Source organism: Vanessa tameamea, chromosome 7, assembly GCF_037043105.1.
Source record: "Vanessa tameamea isolate UH-Manoa-2023 chromosome 7, ilVanTame1 primary haplotype, whole genome shotgun sequence".
Lineage (NCBI taxonomy): Eukaryota > Metazoa > Arthropoda > Insecta > Lepidoptera > Nymphalidae > Vanessa > Vanessa tameamea.
This window is the reverse complement of record NC_087315.1, coordinates 1,376,065-1,392,408: the sequence shown is the minus strand read 5'-3', so window position 1 is coordinate 1,392,408 and position 16,344 is coordinate 1,376,065. Positions and strand designations below refer to the sequence as shown.

General features: G+C 31.6%; 1 protein-coding gene across 2 annotated transcripts in view; it reads left to right on the top strand.

Moving 5' to 3' along the window:
• LOC113392211 (acid sphingomyelinase-like phosphodiesterase 3a) overlaps positions 1 to 16,344 on the top strand; it is an 88,918-nt gene that overhangs the window by 26,941 nt on the left and 45,633 nt on the right. For both annotated transcript variants that reach the window (XM_026628507.2, XM_026628508.2), the window contains exon 2: positions 10,816 to 10,919. In XM_026628507.2, coding sequence (XP_026484292.2) covers positions 10,850 to 10,919 — 70 coding nt within the window. In that variant the 5' untranslated portion in view covers positions 10,816 to 10,849. The remainder of the gene's footprint in view (positions 1 to 10,815; positions 10,920 to 16,344) is intronic.

The following is a 16,344-nucleotide window of genomic DNA, read 5'->3' as shown; positions in this document are numbered from 1 at the left end:
GCCTCCTCTCTCTTTGAGGAGAAGGTTTGGAGCATATTCCACCACGCTGCTCCAATGCGGGTTGGTGGAATACGCATGTGGCAGAATTTCGTTGAAATTAGACACATGCAGGTTTCCTCACGATGTTTTCCTTCACCGCCGAGCACGAGATGAATTATAAACACAAATTAAGCACATGAAATTCAGTGGTGCTTGCCCGGGTTTGAACCCGAATCCATCGGTTAAGATGCACGCGTTCTAACCACTGGGTCATCTCGGCTCAAAATCGTCATCGTGTTGTAAATCGTGCTACAGGGTGCTGTTTAGGTTTAGGTTATTTCAGTGCTCGTACAGAATTTTCTCCTTGATGGTCAAATCTTAAGCAATGATGGTCAAATCTCGAATATAAATTAAGAAGTTAAAATAGCTCTATCAAGAAGGCTTTAGGCGTTTACCATGCAGTTCTAATATTATATTTTATATGCTGGGGGACCTAAGAATATTTGATGAGTGGGCGATACCTACCCAGATGGATCTGCAAGCAGGCCTACCTACCCCACTAAGTGAATAAACATGTAATAATATTTCACTTGAAACATGCAGGTATTCTCGCTATTTTTACCGTCATTTTCGAGTACGATATATATTTTAAGCACAATAAGCACCTAAAATTCCACCAGCTCGGGTCATCCTGGTTTTTGAATCACAAAGTGAACCTCTACTCGTCTTACTGGAACATTAAAACCCAACTGAGAGCATACGTCAAAATATCTGGTAAAGAAGTATATATTTTGATGTTGTTTTAGGTAAAAATCGAATTTAACTGATCAGGCGAAACTCGTAGCGTGTTCAAAGCATGAAAAAACAGGAGACACATTAAGATTAAACGGTCGATCAGCCGATCGCTTTATTGAACGACAGACATTAGCCTGCCTTATTGCAGTCATGATGGCTTTAAAGATCGTGTTTCTGCTTTACTTTTGCGTTTATGAGAATTTCCATCAGAAAAAACTTATAAAGTGCAATGAAATTCCTGTAGTTTTATTAACGATGCATAGGAGATAATCTTTTTTAAATCGAAATTCAAAATTATTCGAATTCATTTTGAACTTTTGTAACGAGGCAGATAAAGAATTAAGGTTTCATAACCTTAAATAAATATTAAGGTTCCATAATAAACAAAGGTTTTATTATTGGTTATTTTTTAAATATACCTCATCTATATATGGTTATTGTAGTGGAACTTACCAGTTAGTTTGCCCGTGTCTGTCAAAAAAGCTACAAAAAAACAAGTTTAAATTTTTTCAACAACACCTTACACCAAAAAGTATAAATATATTTATAGTATATGCCGACATGGTCCAGTGGTTCGAACGCTTGCATCTCAACTAATGATGGTTCAAACTCAACTACGCATCACTGAATTGACATGCGCTTAATTTGTGTTTATAATTCATATCGTGCACGGTGGTAAAAGAAAACATCTTTAGGAACCTGCGTGTGTCAAATTCAAAGAATTTAATAAATGAAATGACAAATGGTGTCCGTAGAATTAAGTCCAATACCTTCCTCTTAAAGGTAAATGAGACCTTAGCCTGACAGTTAGTCATTTACTCACTGTTACTTCACTTTATATGAATAATAATAATAATAATAAATCTAAATCGTATTCTGTCTTGCAATATAAACGGGAATTACACGTCTTATTTTCAATTGTTGAAGATTAAACCAGGCAACGCAAACTCAATACGTCGTTCGTGTTTTCAAAGACGGTAAAAACTTCCGACAAGTACGTGAATGTCAAAATTTCAGTCTCGAGCACGGCGACACTGATGCCAAGATACAGAGGACTACTTAACTTTAAGAAGAGTCGTTCCTTTTAAAAATAGAAAAACTTCACCACAGACACGAGTGCGACAGGAATCTGAGGCGTCGAGACGTTTAATATTTTAATGTTTTGTTTTTCTTAAGCCGGGTCAACACATTCTGTAGTTTAATTAAGCGAACATAAGTTATTAGTATGAATAATAATTTCATACAAAATATAAGTCAAGTCAAATTATTTTTTGTCTCATTTGCTGTTGAAACCCTTGAACCTTGGAGTAGTAGTGCAAAAAATCAAAATCAAAATATACTTTATTCAAGTAGGCTTTTACAAGCACTTTTGAATCAACATTTAACAAACTATAAGTGAAGCTACCACCGGTTCGGAAAACAGATTTTAAAATACAAAGGCCTGTTAGTTACATACAATTATATATGTATATAACACATCCTACCTGGAAGTCAACAAGTATCAGCTCCACACTTTTTTATCATCTATATAATCTTGAATTGAATAATATGCCTTCTTTACCAATATATTTTTTTACAAATGATTTGAATTTATATTTGAAAATATCTGCGGAGTTTTATTAAACAGACGGATACTTGCTCGAAGAAGGATTTATTGACTTTGCGGAGTCGGAAACTTGGCATTATAAGCTTATCCTTACGTCTTGTGCAATGATTCTTTCAAAATGATCAATGTTATTGTGAATATATATAATAGTGCAAAAAAGCTTCATTAAAAGTATAAAACCTCGCGTTATTGCCTCCCCTGGTGACTGGTGGCTGGTTCATTTTTTGCCCAGAGAATCGGAATTGCGATTCAACGGGGAAATGCTGTTAGCATTCTTGTTACAATTCCAATGTCACCAGGTCAAGATATATACAGTAACTATTTTTTATTCATATTTGTGTATATTTAAGGAGTTAATATAAATAATTCTTACCTTATTATAATTATATTTATTAGTAATTAATTAAATCAAATCCTTATTATTGAATACAATATAAAGTATATATACAGTTATATTTGGTTTGAACGATTTATTATTTCATTATTTGAATAATATGTCGCATTTAAAAGTAAGCGTGGTATTATTAATTTGTCTTACAGGAAAATTTGCATGTGTACCATCTGATCTTGAGTTCACCACTGTACGTACTAGGTTTAATATATACAAAAATGATTGAAACAGCGACCGTTTTGTGAATAAACATTAAAATATTACATAACACACAGACAGTGACTAAAATACGCAAAATATTTTTCTGTCTATTCTTATGTCAAAAATCGTAAATACAGTATCAGGTATGTACTTAGAGTTTTTAGATAAAAAAAAAAAACAAGTAATGCATTGACGATCTCACTTGATAAAAGTTAGAAAGATTCATAGGATAGTTTCTTAAATTCTTTAGTACGTAGTAGCCAAAGCCTCGTAGAATGCCAATGTTAATGGCAAGTGGTGTCTACTTACCATCAAATGGCCCATTTGCACGTCTGCTTTGCTAGAATTAATAAAAAGAACGCGGCTCCCTCAATAGCAACGTTTTTGTCCTGCATTGCGGAGAGGTAATCTTTTCGCTATTTTTTTTTTACAACATAACACCAAGCTTTTAAGTGCAGTTTCGGGATAATGGCTCGACTTTTTTCTGACTAAATAGAACAGTGCTTTACACTTGAATATTGTGTGTTTTTTTAATACAACCATATTAGCATAGCTTTGATTTACGATACGAATTATTGTATTTATTGATAGAATATATGTTATATCTAATATACTATTTTTTGCTTTTGTCCAACCCTAAAACTATGAGCATATCTGTTCTGTAATGCTGTCATACTTAACATATAACACAAATAAATATACTCATAAAACATAATCAGCCTGTAAATTTCCCACTGCTGGGCTAAGGCCTCCTCTCCCGTCGAGGAGAAGGTATGGAGCATATTCCACCACGTTGCTCCAATGCGGGTTGGTGGAATACACACGTGGCAGAATTTCGTTGAAATTAGACACATGCAGGTTTCCTCACGATGTTTTCCTTCACCGCCGAGCACGAGATGAATTATAAACAAATTAAGCACATGTACCTACACAGACGAGCTTAAACATATCGCTACCACCAAGTGAATATGTAATTCCTGAGTGTTATAATGTATAAATTATAATTATATCATATAATTTTCTTTATTAATAAATTGCAACCGTGCAAATCTCGCGGTTCGCTAGTGAAAAATATTTAAGCAAAACTTGAAACTACAAATTCGTAGCTATCATTAAAAACTTATTAAAACTATTAAGGTTGTAAATTGCGATGTCCTAGAACTTCGTGTTTTTAGGTTATTCGTTCCTCGTTTTTAATTTATAAGTTTTGCTTTCCAGCCTCACGTCATGAAAGATTAAACATTTCTTTTATAAAACTAGCCTATATTGATTTATGCTGCCGTCATGAACACAGATAATATTTAAAAAAAATATCGTTCAGTTGTTCCGTTCAAAATGAGAATTAAAAAGATAAAATACAGAATCTGTGCACGTTTTCAGTCGAAGAGAATTGCTGTCCGCATTAACCGTGCTTTGTACAATTTAGATTCTGAATTTCTTTGTACAATTTGAAAAGCAATTTTTTCTTGTCTTTTATGAATTTTTACAAAACTTTTCTAATATGAACAAGTAGCCACTTTAGTAGCCAATTATGTTATATCTCGCATAACTGTAAATGTCCAGCTAACATAAATAAAATACAAAATTCCTACTGGCTGTGTGTGCTTCAAAATATTATTTTCAGTTCGCATTTTAATAGTGAATTGTAGTTCGAATTTCAAAATCAGTTTTGTTTTTAAAGAATATATATTTATATATACAATTGTATCGTCTTTATATGTGTGTGTCTATGTGATCGTGTTTGTACATACATGTAATAAATGCAAGTAAATACTTACGATGCTAAATATTTATTTCTTTTCGAATATTATGGTAACAAAATATTAAATCATCTCCAAGCTACATCTATTCGACGCGCATAATGTACAATTATACTTTTACACTTGGAAAAGTTCTCACTATCGTCGATACTTGGTGTCAAGGATTTGTGCGAGCCAGTCTGGGAAGGTATCACACGCTCATCATATATTGGCGGTAGAATATTATAAATACGTAGTTTTTTTGTGTTCCGGTTTAAATTGAGCCAGTATAACTACAGCAAGAGAGACATAACATCTTAGTTCCCATGGGTGGTGATATTGAGGAATCGATATTCTTCCAACACCAGCACCAGTATAGCCTATGGGCAGTGGTGGTTATTACCATCAGATGCTCCAATTGCCAGTCCTCCAATCTATAAAAAAAATACTGCACTTTTTTATTAATAAGAACTGCAAGGCTTAATTAATAATATGAGCTATCTACATACATATGTATTTTATTTATAAAAGATTGTTTTAAAATAAAAACTAGTTAAAATAAAAATAAAAGATGAAACGACTTCAATCAAATATAAAAAAAATACATACTTCTTAGTTATATTTTCACTTATTAAAAAACGAAATTGTTAAACAACTCTCGGTAACGAATATTTTTACGTAGAAAATTCTCGAAATTTATATATGATTGGCTCTTAAAAATATTTCATTAAGGCATGAAAATATTCCAACGGCTATTTCGTAATTAATCTTGAATATTTTCAAGGCATTCATTCGGGCTTCATTGATCTTATCTTATTTATTTTGGGTCGGCGAATTGTGTTATAGTAAAAATCTCCCGATAATATTGGTAAAATAATGGCAGTTCGTCTGCGTAATGCTAACCCTTAAACAGTTAACGTTAACCTATGCCTTAGGAGAGCTTTGTCGACAGGTTGATTTTTCGACATCAAAATATGTGGTCATGGCACTAATTGCTTTATGCCTCCAGCACGAACATTTTCAATATAAATGTAACTCTAAAAAAATGGTATAAAAGTTGTATGTATGGATGTTTGTTACTTTTCCACGAAGAACTACTGAATCGTTTTTAATGAAACTTTACAATAATATAGCTCATACATTACAATAACACATAGCTTATAATTTATAAATATATTGTGTGAATAATACCTGACAACCAATCCCTACAACGTGAGCGAAGCTGGTTTAAAATATATATTATTTTTATTCACAAATTTGTAAAATATGTATCACTTTATATATTTTATCTTATATGTAACACATATCACTGGAATATATAAATGTCGTATATGCCAACAAATATATCATTTAACTTATTTAATTTTGAACTGATCAACTTAATTAACATCCTGTTAATGTTCCACTGCTGGGCTAAGGCCTCCTCTCCCTTTGTGGAGAAGGTTTTGGAGCTTATTCCACCACGCTGCTCCTACTGATACTTACGTGACCGAATTTCTTAATTGAATAATTATGCTGGTTTTCAAGATCACGAAATCAATTATAAAAAAACAAATTTTTCACATGAATCCAGTGGCGATTGCCTGGGTTTGAACCTGAAATCTTCAGTTAAGTTGCACGCGTTCTAACCACTGGGCCATCTCGGTTTTTAAATTATAAATAGAATATTGATGAAATTTCTTCTCAATTTCTTCTGTCTCTCTGTCGTTCTTTTTTTTTTATGAGACACTGAAGGAATTTGATGATATTTGGTTGAAGCTTGAACTCCAAGGAAGGAAATAGGCTACTTTTTACATCTAAAACCTACAACTGCCCCAAAAACGCGAGCGAAATCTTTTATTTAATAAATATGAACGATTATCGGTTGTTCGTTTTTAAATCATTCTATTCACGAATCTCACTTTCAAAGTAACATTATATGAAAATTCAGTTCTAAATGTGTGAATAAATCCAGCACGCAATCTTTTCATTAGCAGTCGTTTATCTCATTGCAATTGTGCAAATGAATAGAAAATGAATAGTCTTGCACTATTCCGTGCAAAAAACATCACTAATGACCCGCGCACGTCATTCGAACCGGCTGCGAAGCTTTATATTGCAATGAAAACTAATTTCTTTGTAAACGAGAAAATAATTGGGTATAAATTTCGTGACGGTCTAAATTAATTTTCACTTTTAATAATTTCTATAGAAATGCTACAGTTGTACAAGGGATGCGACTCGATTGGACTATTGGAACAATATAAAAAAAAAATCAAATCAAAATGTACTTTATTCAAGTAGGCTTTTACAAGCACTTTTGAATCGTCATTTAACAAAATATTTAAAGTAAAGCTACCACCGGTTCGGAATGTAGATTCTACCGAGAAGAACCGGCAAGAAACTCAGTAGTTACTCTTTTTCAACATCTAAAAATACAGTCATAAATAAGCATATTATTACGATACATGTGTATTATAATTAATTCCAATATTATTTTTTATAACTCGCGTTACTGACGAGCAAATATGCCACCTAATGATAGTCCTAGATAATGGCGCCGTAAAAAACTTTAAGCATTCCTTACATCGCCAATGCGCCACCAACCTTGGAACCAAGTCCAACTGTTCAAACTGGAATAAAACTATATTGTTTTACTATATTTGGTAACTATTGGTGAGCTAGTGAACCTACAAGTACAGGGGCCGTAATATTTTAGTTCCCAAAGTTGGTGGCGCTTTGGTTATGTATAATTTTATACGGCGCTTGTGTCTATGGGCAGTGGTCACCATTTTATCAGGTGGCCCATTAGGCATCCACCTACTTATGCCATAAAATTGTTTCTTGAATATAGTAACACGACATTAAACAATTGAACGTACAGGTTGAAGCTTCTATTTACCTGAACCGCGACAGAAGTAGTTGCAAACAGTAGTATGTAAAGTTGCTGGACAGTATAAAGATTATTCTATCTAGCTCCACGACCATTCGAGAGATTTTTACATAGGAAATTGAATTCTTCTGCGTCCGCATATAAATCGAGATCCTCTTAAGCGAATCTATTTGTTTTACTTGAAGAGTTCTGAATGAATATCGACCTTATAATGCGGTAAATGCATTGTTTATTCGAAATGAAATTTCTTTTTTCTTCTTCTCCATTTTGATTTAGTTTAATTACGCTCACTTTTCAAACTCAATCAAAACGATAGAGTTACAATAACGAATTTATAATACCTATTCAGATGGATTTGTTCAAACCCTACCCATAAAATATTTTGTGTGGTTTGTTTGATATTTATATAATACAATATTATTGTATAATTCAGACATTGTTTTCCGTTCTCGCCAAGACGAGTTCCTTACAAAGGAAATAAAATCTAGCAGCATTAAAACTACGTCCGTACGGAGGTTAGAGCTACACGTTACAAAGGGACTTAGCTTATCCTAGGATTAGTTGGTAAAGCTTCGCTTGGGGACGGAAAGACATATTATATTAAGAAGGTATGTTATTTTATAACTGTCCATATAATTGATTGTTATTAAAAATCCCGTGAGAAATAAAACAATAACAAAAAATAAGTATTAATTAAACCGTATATAAAATAAAGTGAGAGCGACAAAAAGAAAGAGAGGAGAGATGTGCCTGGAATAACGCTTTTCCTTACGTGACGATTTCTGCCATTCCACCATCAGCTGACTACAGAACATCGTTTCAAAAAATATAAATGTATATTTATTACTAACAGTATTTAAAACGTGACTAGTCTCGAGAACAAGACATTCGTAGATAATGTCGAAATATCGAGCTCCACCAAATAAAAATAAAAAACATGGTAAATATCCCGTTTTAAATACTGTTAGTAATAAAAATAACCATGTTAATTTAAAATCTTGTATATTTATTTCTTGTTTACACACGAGTAAGATAACCTAACTGCTAAAACTGGTAGGTCTAAACCTACATTCTGAATTTTAAGGTCGCGGGGCGAAATTATTCACTTAATTTGGAAATGTTGGTCTATGATCTAAATTTATGTTCCTACTTAATTAATTTTATCTTATTTGTTTCCTTAAAAAATAACAATTTGATATATTAGTTTGAATTTCTTAATAGATTTCAATAAAAGGTATGTTACTGTGTTGTAACGACTCGTTAGATTTCTTGAAGAACCAAATAAAAGTTGTTCTACAAGGAAATAGTTACTAGCTTCTCAAGAGTTTGCGGTGTTATATTCTACCTAAGATAGGTACCTTTGGTCGTCTCGATCAAAGTTTAATTTGGCTTTAATTCCAATAGTCACTGATCAGAGTCAGCTGATGTGGTTACAAATGACCAATGAACATACGAAATTTAGTTACTTATTTTCAGAAACTGGAAGTTAATATCTTAAGCGCGTGTTGAGCTGTGATTAATTTTACTCGTGAAAACATTCGATATCAACTCAGCAGACCATTGATAAACGCAGGAAATTAGCACAAGAAAGGAATATATATTATTTTTAGAATTGTGAGCGGCGTTCGTTGTGTTTGCGTAAACATGGAGATAACGTTATTTTTTATACTCCAGGGACATTTTTATTTTATATACAGTCACTGACTTTTATAGAAATTCGAAGGTTTGCGAGTGTTCTGTTCACCGAGAGATAAACAGGTAGAAAATGAAACGTACACAATATATCAATTTCAAAAGTTATTATTGAAATAATCAAATAACGGAAATCTAATAGGGCTTTATATAAGCTTCTCTGGGTTGGTAGCCCGAAATTGACGACCGTGATAGAATTGTAACCATTTCTTAAAATATCTTCGCTCATAACTACAAATATATTATTTATATATCTGTATGTATATAAGGAAGTAGTGAGGTTTATTTAAAAAATATATTTCTGTTTAAATATAATAACGAGAGGTTTCGTGGGATACCAAATCAAATCAAATCAAAATCAATTTATTCAAGTAAACTTCACAACGAAGCGTTTTTGAATCGTCGATATTGAAATACTACCACCGTTTCGGAAAGCAGCTTCAAGCGAGAAGAAACGGCAAGAGACTCGCATAGTTGCTCTTTTCAAATAAACATATTTACAATGCTGTTTTTTTTTTTACAATAATTACTGTCCTGTGATGGAACCCGAGCTTAAATCCAGGCGTTTTTTTCTAAACAGTATTGTTTTAATGAATAATAAGATTTATTTATTAATTTAGTCTTAATAAACTGTTTTAATTTTAGTAAATGGTAAATTGGTTATATTTCCCGGTATCTTATTATATATGCGTATATCCTTGCAAAAACGTTTTCTGTACCGTATGCAAACGGATAGAACGGGATTGCCTACGCTATATATTAAGCTTTAAATAATAATAGTCACGATGATAAATTAACAACGTTTGAGAATAAATTGACAATAAATAAAATTGTTATTAAATTACCGTGTGAATAAAAACAATAACAAAAAATAAGTTTAAATTAAACCGTACATAAAATAAAGTGACAGCGAGAAAAAGAATGAGAGGGAGGGTGAGGGGGGGGGCGTCGTCAGCATTACGCTTTTTCATTACGTGTCGATTTCTGCCATCTCACTCTACTCATCTCACCATCAGCTAACAAATGGACATCGTTTCAAAAAACATATATATATTTCCTTGTTAGCACACGAGTAAGGTCTAGTGGCTAAAACTGTTAGATCTAAATCGAGGTTCAAAAGGTTTAAATTTTAAGGTTGCGGGGCGAAATTGAGCTTCCACATACTGTGTGCTTGTAATCCATCTCTTATCCGATTTGAAAGAAAATATAGTAAAAATGCAGCAAAGTATACATTACCCTATAATGTCGACTGGTGAAATAAAGTAAAAAATAACTTCTTGACGAAGAAGTTGCAAAGGTTGAGAAGGCGTTTTACACCTGTGCGAGATTTACGACCTTATTGCCTTATCTCGCTAGAGAATACTTTTTAAAAATGGTGCATATGACATTTTAATTTCCTTTCTTAAGATTACGTCACAAAACTCTGTAAAAAAAAACCACACGGATTAATTACCAGTTGAAAGTTTTTTTATTTCCAATCCTAAACTCGTGAGTTCGGTCGTTAACTTCAATATGAGTGACGTTAATTTTATTTTTCCAGATATCCAGTGAAAATGACGTAAACGCGTGTCACGATGAAGATCGTTAGCTTGCTGTTGACACTCGTCTGTGTCATGACATTCAAGGTCACGCATGCTAAAATCGGTGAGTTGTGTCGAAATGGTTTTATTATGCTTATCTATTAGCTGTCAAACTAAATACCTTCTCTAACAACATTATACGTTTACGTAAAGAAAAAAATGGCTTAAGATAGTGATTTGTACAATATAATGTAATATAACATATAAAATTTAGTCAAAGTTAGAATAAGATCATTATTATTTTTTAATTTAGTAATTCGATTTACTAAAAACAATGGAAAATGTTTGAGCGCAGTAGAGAAGGGGAGGTCCTCCCCAACTGATCGAAGTCAATCAATTTTACGACCGAATACGGAGACTTATCGCGGCCCCTTAGCGGGAGGATTCTCTATTGTAACAGTTCAGATTCGAACATTACATTAGTGACAGAAAAGAACCGAGTATTATATCGCTTCGTCCGACATTGTCATAACAACTGACTCAACCGCAGGCGAATGCTAAAAACGAAAAAGAGATTGTGACATTACAGGAGAGAGCTCCTTGTGAGGGGCTTCCCCTAAATATATTTTTTTATTTAGATGTGCATTATTTATATATTAAGGTTCCTATCCAACCAGTGGACACATAGTTAAATAATAAACATTAATCATACTATGTGATACGCGTTACAGGGAATGGATTAATTTAATATATACAAATATTATAATGGCGAAAGTAGCTCTGTATGTCTGTCTGTTGCTCTCTCGAGGCCAAACCACTGAACTGTATTTAACTCAAAATAAGGACAGCTACTTTATTATGCCTAAAGCTTGACGAGAAACGAAAAACGCGAGTGAAGTCACAGGCGACAACTAGTTTCATATAATTGACTATGTGTATTTCATTTAATAAAAATAGTACTGAATATTTAACGGTTCTTCTCGATGTCATATTTATCCTGAAACGTTGGTAGTTTTACGTTTCATTTAATATAAAATTACGATTCAAAAGTGATTATTCAATTATATATATTGTTATAATGTATGAGATAATAATCTGTCAGACTTAGTACTCACGCCGACTCATACCTGACACTTAACCTCGTATTTTCTTGTGTAACAATTTCTTGCCACAATACGAGTGGTTGAGGCGCTTACGTGATAGAGTGATGAATGAGCTTAGTAAAAATTCGGCTCTAACTATACCCATGGGCTCAGAACATGTACATATATAATATTATATAAATACTGTTAGTAATGTTGAAATTGAAGAGGTATTTGCGCATGTCATTAATGTTTAATGATATAATAAAAGATAATTTAGTAACCAGGTACGAGTAGGTAATGGTTCTGAGAATAATCAAAATATATTTTATTCATTATATTTTATTATGAAGTATTTTTTAGTATGGTAATTTGTTTATTGTAGATATTAAATACTAGCGACCAGCCTAAGCTTTGCGCGAGTGCAATTTGTTAATAATGAAAAGGATATGATAAAACGGTAACTTGTCCAAACATCAACCAGTGAATGAAAATCATTTGGGCCATTAGTTCCGGAGATTACTAGATACATCCAAACAAACAAATTTTACCTTTTTATAATATCAGTATAGATTCCTGTAAGTCATTAAAAAAAAAGTTCGTAGATGACAGATTATTTATATATAACTTTAGTTCTATTTTTTAATTTTTTTTTTCTTTAATGCAGTTCTTGTGTGAAGCTGGATATGAAGGTATATTTGCCTTTCAACAATACATTTAAAACATAGTACTATATAAAGAACGATACCGTTATATATAACTCTATATATCGAACTCTAATTTTTTTCGTTCATTAACTTAATTTTTTTTTTAAATAAGAATTGATATATATTTTGAATCATGTTAAAGTGAAAACAACGTAATTTACAAAAAAAACTTAAACATAAATATTTTTGGATTAAGTAATTGCAAGTATTGAAAATTTTATTTTTAGTATTGCTTAGTATCGTTTAATTATAATCATTAATAAAATCCCACAAGAAAGAAATATAAAAACAAAACATAAGTCTTTTTTTTGTTTAGGTTTAAGATCTGGCAGTAAGTAAAATTGTTTTTTTTATTCGAATCAACTTTTGAATTTTGATTTTTTTTTTTAAAATGCGTCTTCGTACTAATACTCGTATGTAACTAAATGCAAAAGCTTACGTCATTGAAGTCGTATAATTGTTTTCAAAGCATATATTTACCACTCGTATTTTTCCATTTGCCTCGGTCGACCTTGCGTTACGAGATAAATTTCCCGAGAGACTTGCATTGCAAGATTACTTTGAGATACAGCTTGGATGGAAGGAATGTTTGTATACAAGATTAGCTAAACAAAAACGTTTACGTGTCACCTTACGTTAAGAGAAATGTGACAGAAACATATATTACGAACGTCCATTCCAACTACAAGAAGATATAAAGCAAATAAAAAGTTTTGACACTGAATTGTCTCGATATCATTGGTCAAGATCTTGAATAATATTTATGATATTAATTATGGATTTGCGATTGATATCACCGAAGTTGTTATAGGAATTTTGGAAGTATAAAGTGGATATAAGTAGTTAAGGAGTATATTGTTGTGTTATAAATAATGATATATTCATCAAGAATGTTTGTAGTGTATTATATAGCAAATAATATGTATATATAAATCGAAACTTTGTCTATCTTTACTCCTTCTTTGATTGGAATAGGGTATACACGATATTTTACATATTACTAGTTTTTGTCTACGGCTTTGTTCACGTTTTAGGGTTTGGTCTTCAGGTTTAAGTATTAATATGTATAATCCTTCCCTGGAGTTCAAGCTTGCTTAATAATTCTAACACCGAATGAACCCTCAAAACAACAGTTTCATAACTAACAACAAATCACTACTACAGACTTGAGATTTTAATTGAGCTTTGACATAAATTGATAAGGCAATGTAATTTTTTATAAATTGCGAAAGGAGTTTTAATTACTTTTTAGTTGTAATTTCTTTTTACTCGCATGCGGATGTTAGCTGAATTTACGTTGTTAATTTAAAAAAAATATACAAATAAAAAAACCGACTTAAGATATCTGAACATGCATTTGAACTATTTTTTTTTTTAATGACGGTCTTGATATATGGCTAACAAACTTCTTTAGTTAAATGCGACCTCATATAATACGTGCGCAGTGAGAAATGTTCAACACGACTTAGCTGTTAACACTGTATAACTATTTTATACAATTAATATTTTTAATCAAATACTTAGTAAATAGTATTTTTACTTAAGTTTAAAAATAGCTTCAGATCAGATTTTACTCAAACCTTTAAAAATATAAAGCAGTTTTAGTATAGGAAATCGGTTGTATTGTTATTGTGAAATAAATCCATTTTAAAACAAATTCTCTTGTCTAATAAATATATTTATAACCGATTTTCTGTAAAATGTTCTGTTATCACTGTAAAAAAAGTATATAGAACCACAAGAAAAACCTAACACCATACACCACAGTTAACATCACCTCAGAATGAAACTTAAATCTTCGACACTGATGCAGTTGTTGTGATTATATATTTAAAAAAAAACAGTTTCAATAAATAAAAAAAACAGTGTAATTAATTAAAAAGTTTGAAATAATATTTAAATTTCAATCATAAATTGTAACCGAAGTGATGATAGAAATAATTCTAAAAGTTATTTAAAGTTTAGCTTGCTTGTTGTCTGCTATATTTATATTTTATTATTTTTTAATAATTATAATAATTTAATTAGAAATAACTCCTTACATTTAAATTTTACGTAAAAAAGAAGAAATGTTTCCAAATATAAAAAATAAACATTACATTCTTAAATCGTACTTAAGTGACGTAAGATTCAATTACAAGATTCCATTGCGTTCCATAGTTAAATATGTGTTAAGTAAAATACAGCGTTTAAAAATAGAACCCACGAATAGATTGCCCTCTGATAAAGCTTATTACCTTCATTCAAATTTTGTTTCAATCGCGATTGGTCATTTAAATGTCGGTTGAAAATACAATACGTAGATAACCAATCGCGTTTTAATTTTAGAACAAAATTGAAAGCTTTTCATAAAAGGAATGTCGATTGTTTTTCAGCGATCCTATGAAAATACATCACTTCAAATACAGGTGAAGTAATTGCGTATTTTCCATATGTAAATGCGAATGATTTGTTGGTTTAGCTTCGTTATACTTTTTGCCTTTTAGATATTGTTTATTTGTACACGGCGTCCCGCTGAACGATTTTATGGGATTGTTTCGAAAGGAATATATTAGGCTAAATTGTTTTTGTATTAAAAGTTATGTCACACGATAGGACGATTTGAATTTTTTTTCAAATAAAAATAAAAAAATTATATAATGCTTTACGATAGATTTTTTAAATGATGTTTTAGTTATTCGTCTTTTGTTGCTCTAGTGGCTTCATTCGACACTGAGATTCTGGGTTAAAACACTGGACTGTAAAGGTATTGGGTTTATCTGTTGAGCAAGTCTCAGCAGCAGTCTGTACCCAGATTAAACAAGTTTGTAGGTGTTTCTGCTTCTGTACCTCGGAAAGTAAGTAAAACCTTTGGCTGAATCTGAACTCTTTCCGTGTTGAATTCGCGTAATGTATTACAGAGATCGCAACGGCTTTGTATTATTGTAAAAGAAATATTATGTTACCAAAATCATACCTATTATTATTTCTATCTATCTATTATATCTGTTATATATATCTCTGTTACATATTTTTTGATTTGGTAGCTATTGACGACCTATACTATTTTCTATAATAAATTTAGAAATATGAGCGAAGAAAAAAGTCTTTAAACATAAAAAGTAATAAATGATTTCCTCATATTTTCAATTTCAATTATAGTCGAATTTCAACCAACGTGTCAACGCTTTGATTGACATATAAAAACACAACTGTTGATTAATAGAATATACTATAATTATCTGAGGGATACAGTCAAGACAATATTAACAAATAAAAATAAAACTAATAAACAAAAACATCGTCTAATCTATACTAATATTATAAATGCAAAAGTAACTCAAGCTGTTGGTCTGTTGGTCTTTAATGGCCAAACTATTGAACCGACTTTGATAGAATTAGGTATGAAGCAAAACTTCAAGGAAGGAGATAGTCTTACAGCAGATTATGCCAATCCACAATAAAGTATTACAATCTTCCAATTACAGCTGTTAATAAACATATTTAATTAATTTTCACTTAATATCGTGCGTGTGACAATCCTTTTTTTTAAGGAAAGTGCCGCCTCACTAACGTACGCTTTGCTCCGCCAGATTGCCAGTAACAAGACACTCTTTTAATACACACGTAGTCATATTGAAAATTAATAAGTATCTAAATCCCATTTTGATAGTTAGTCATTTGTGTCTCTTTTACATTTAATAAATATATTCAATTTAATTTTTTGGTTTATAAGCCGCTAGGAAGACTGTCCACCTGATGCTAAATGGTCACCAACACA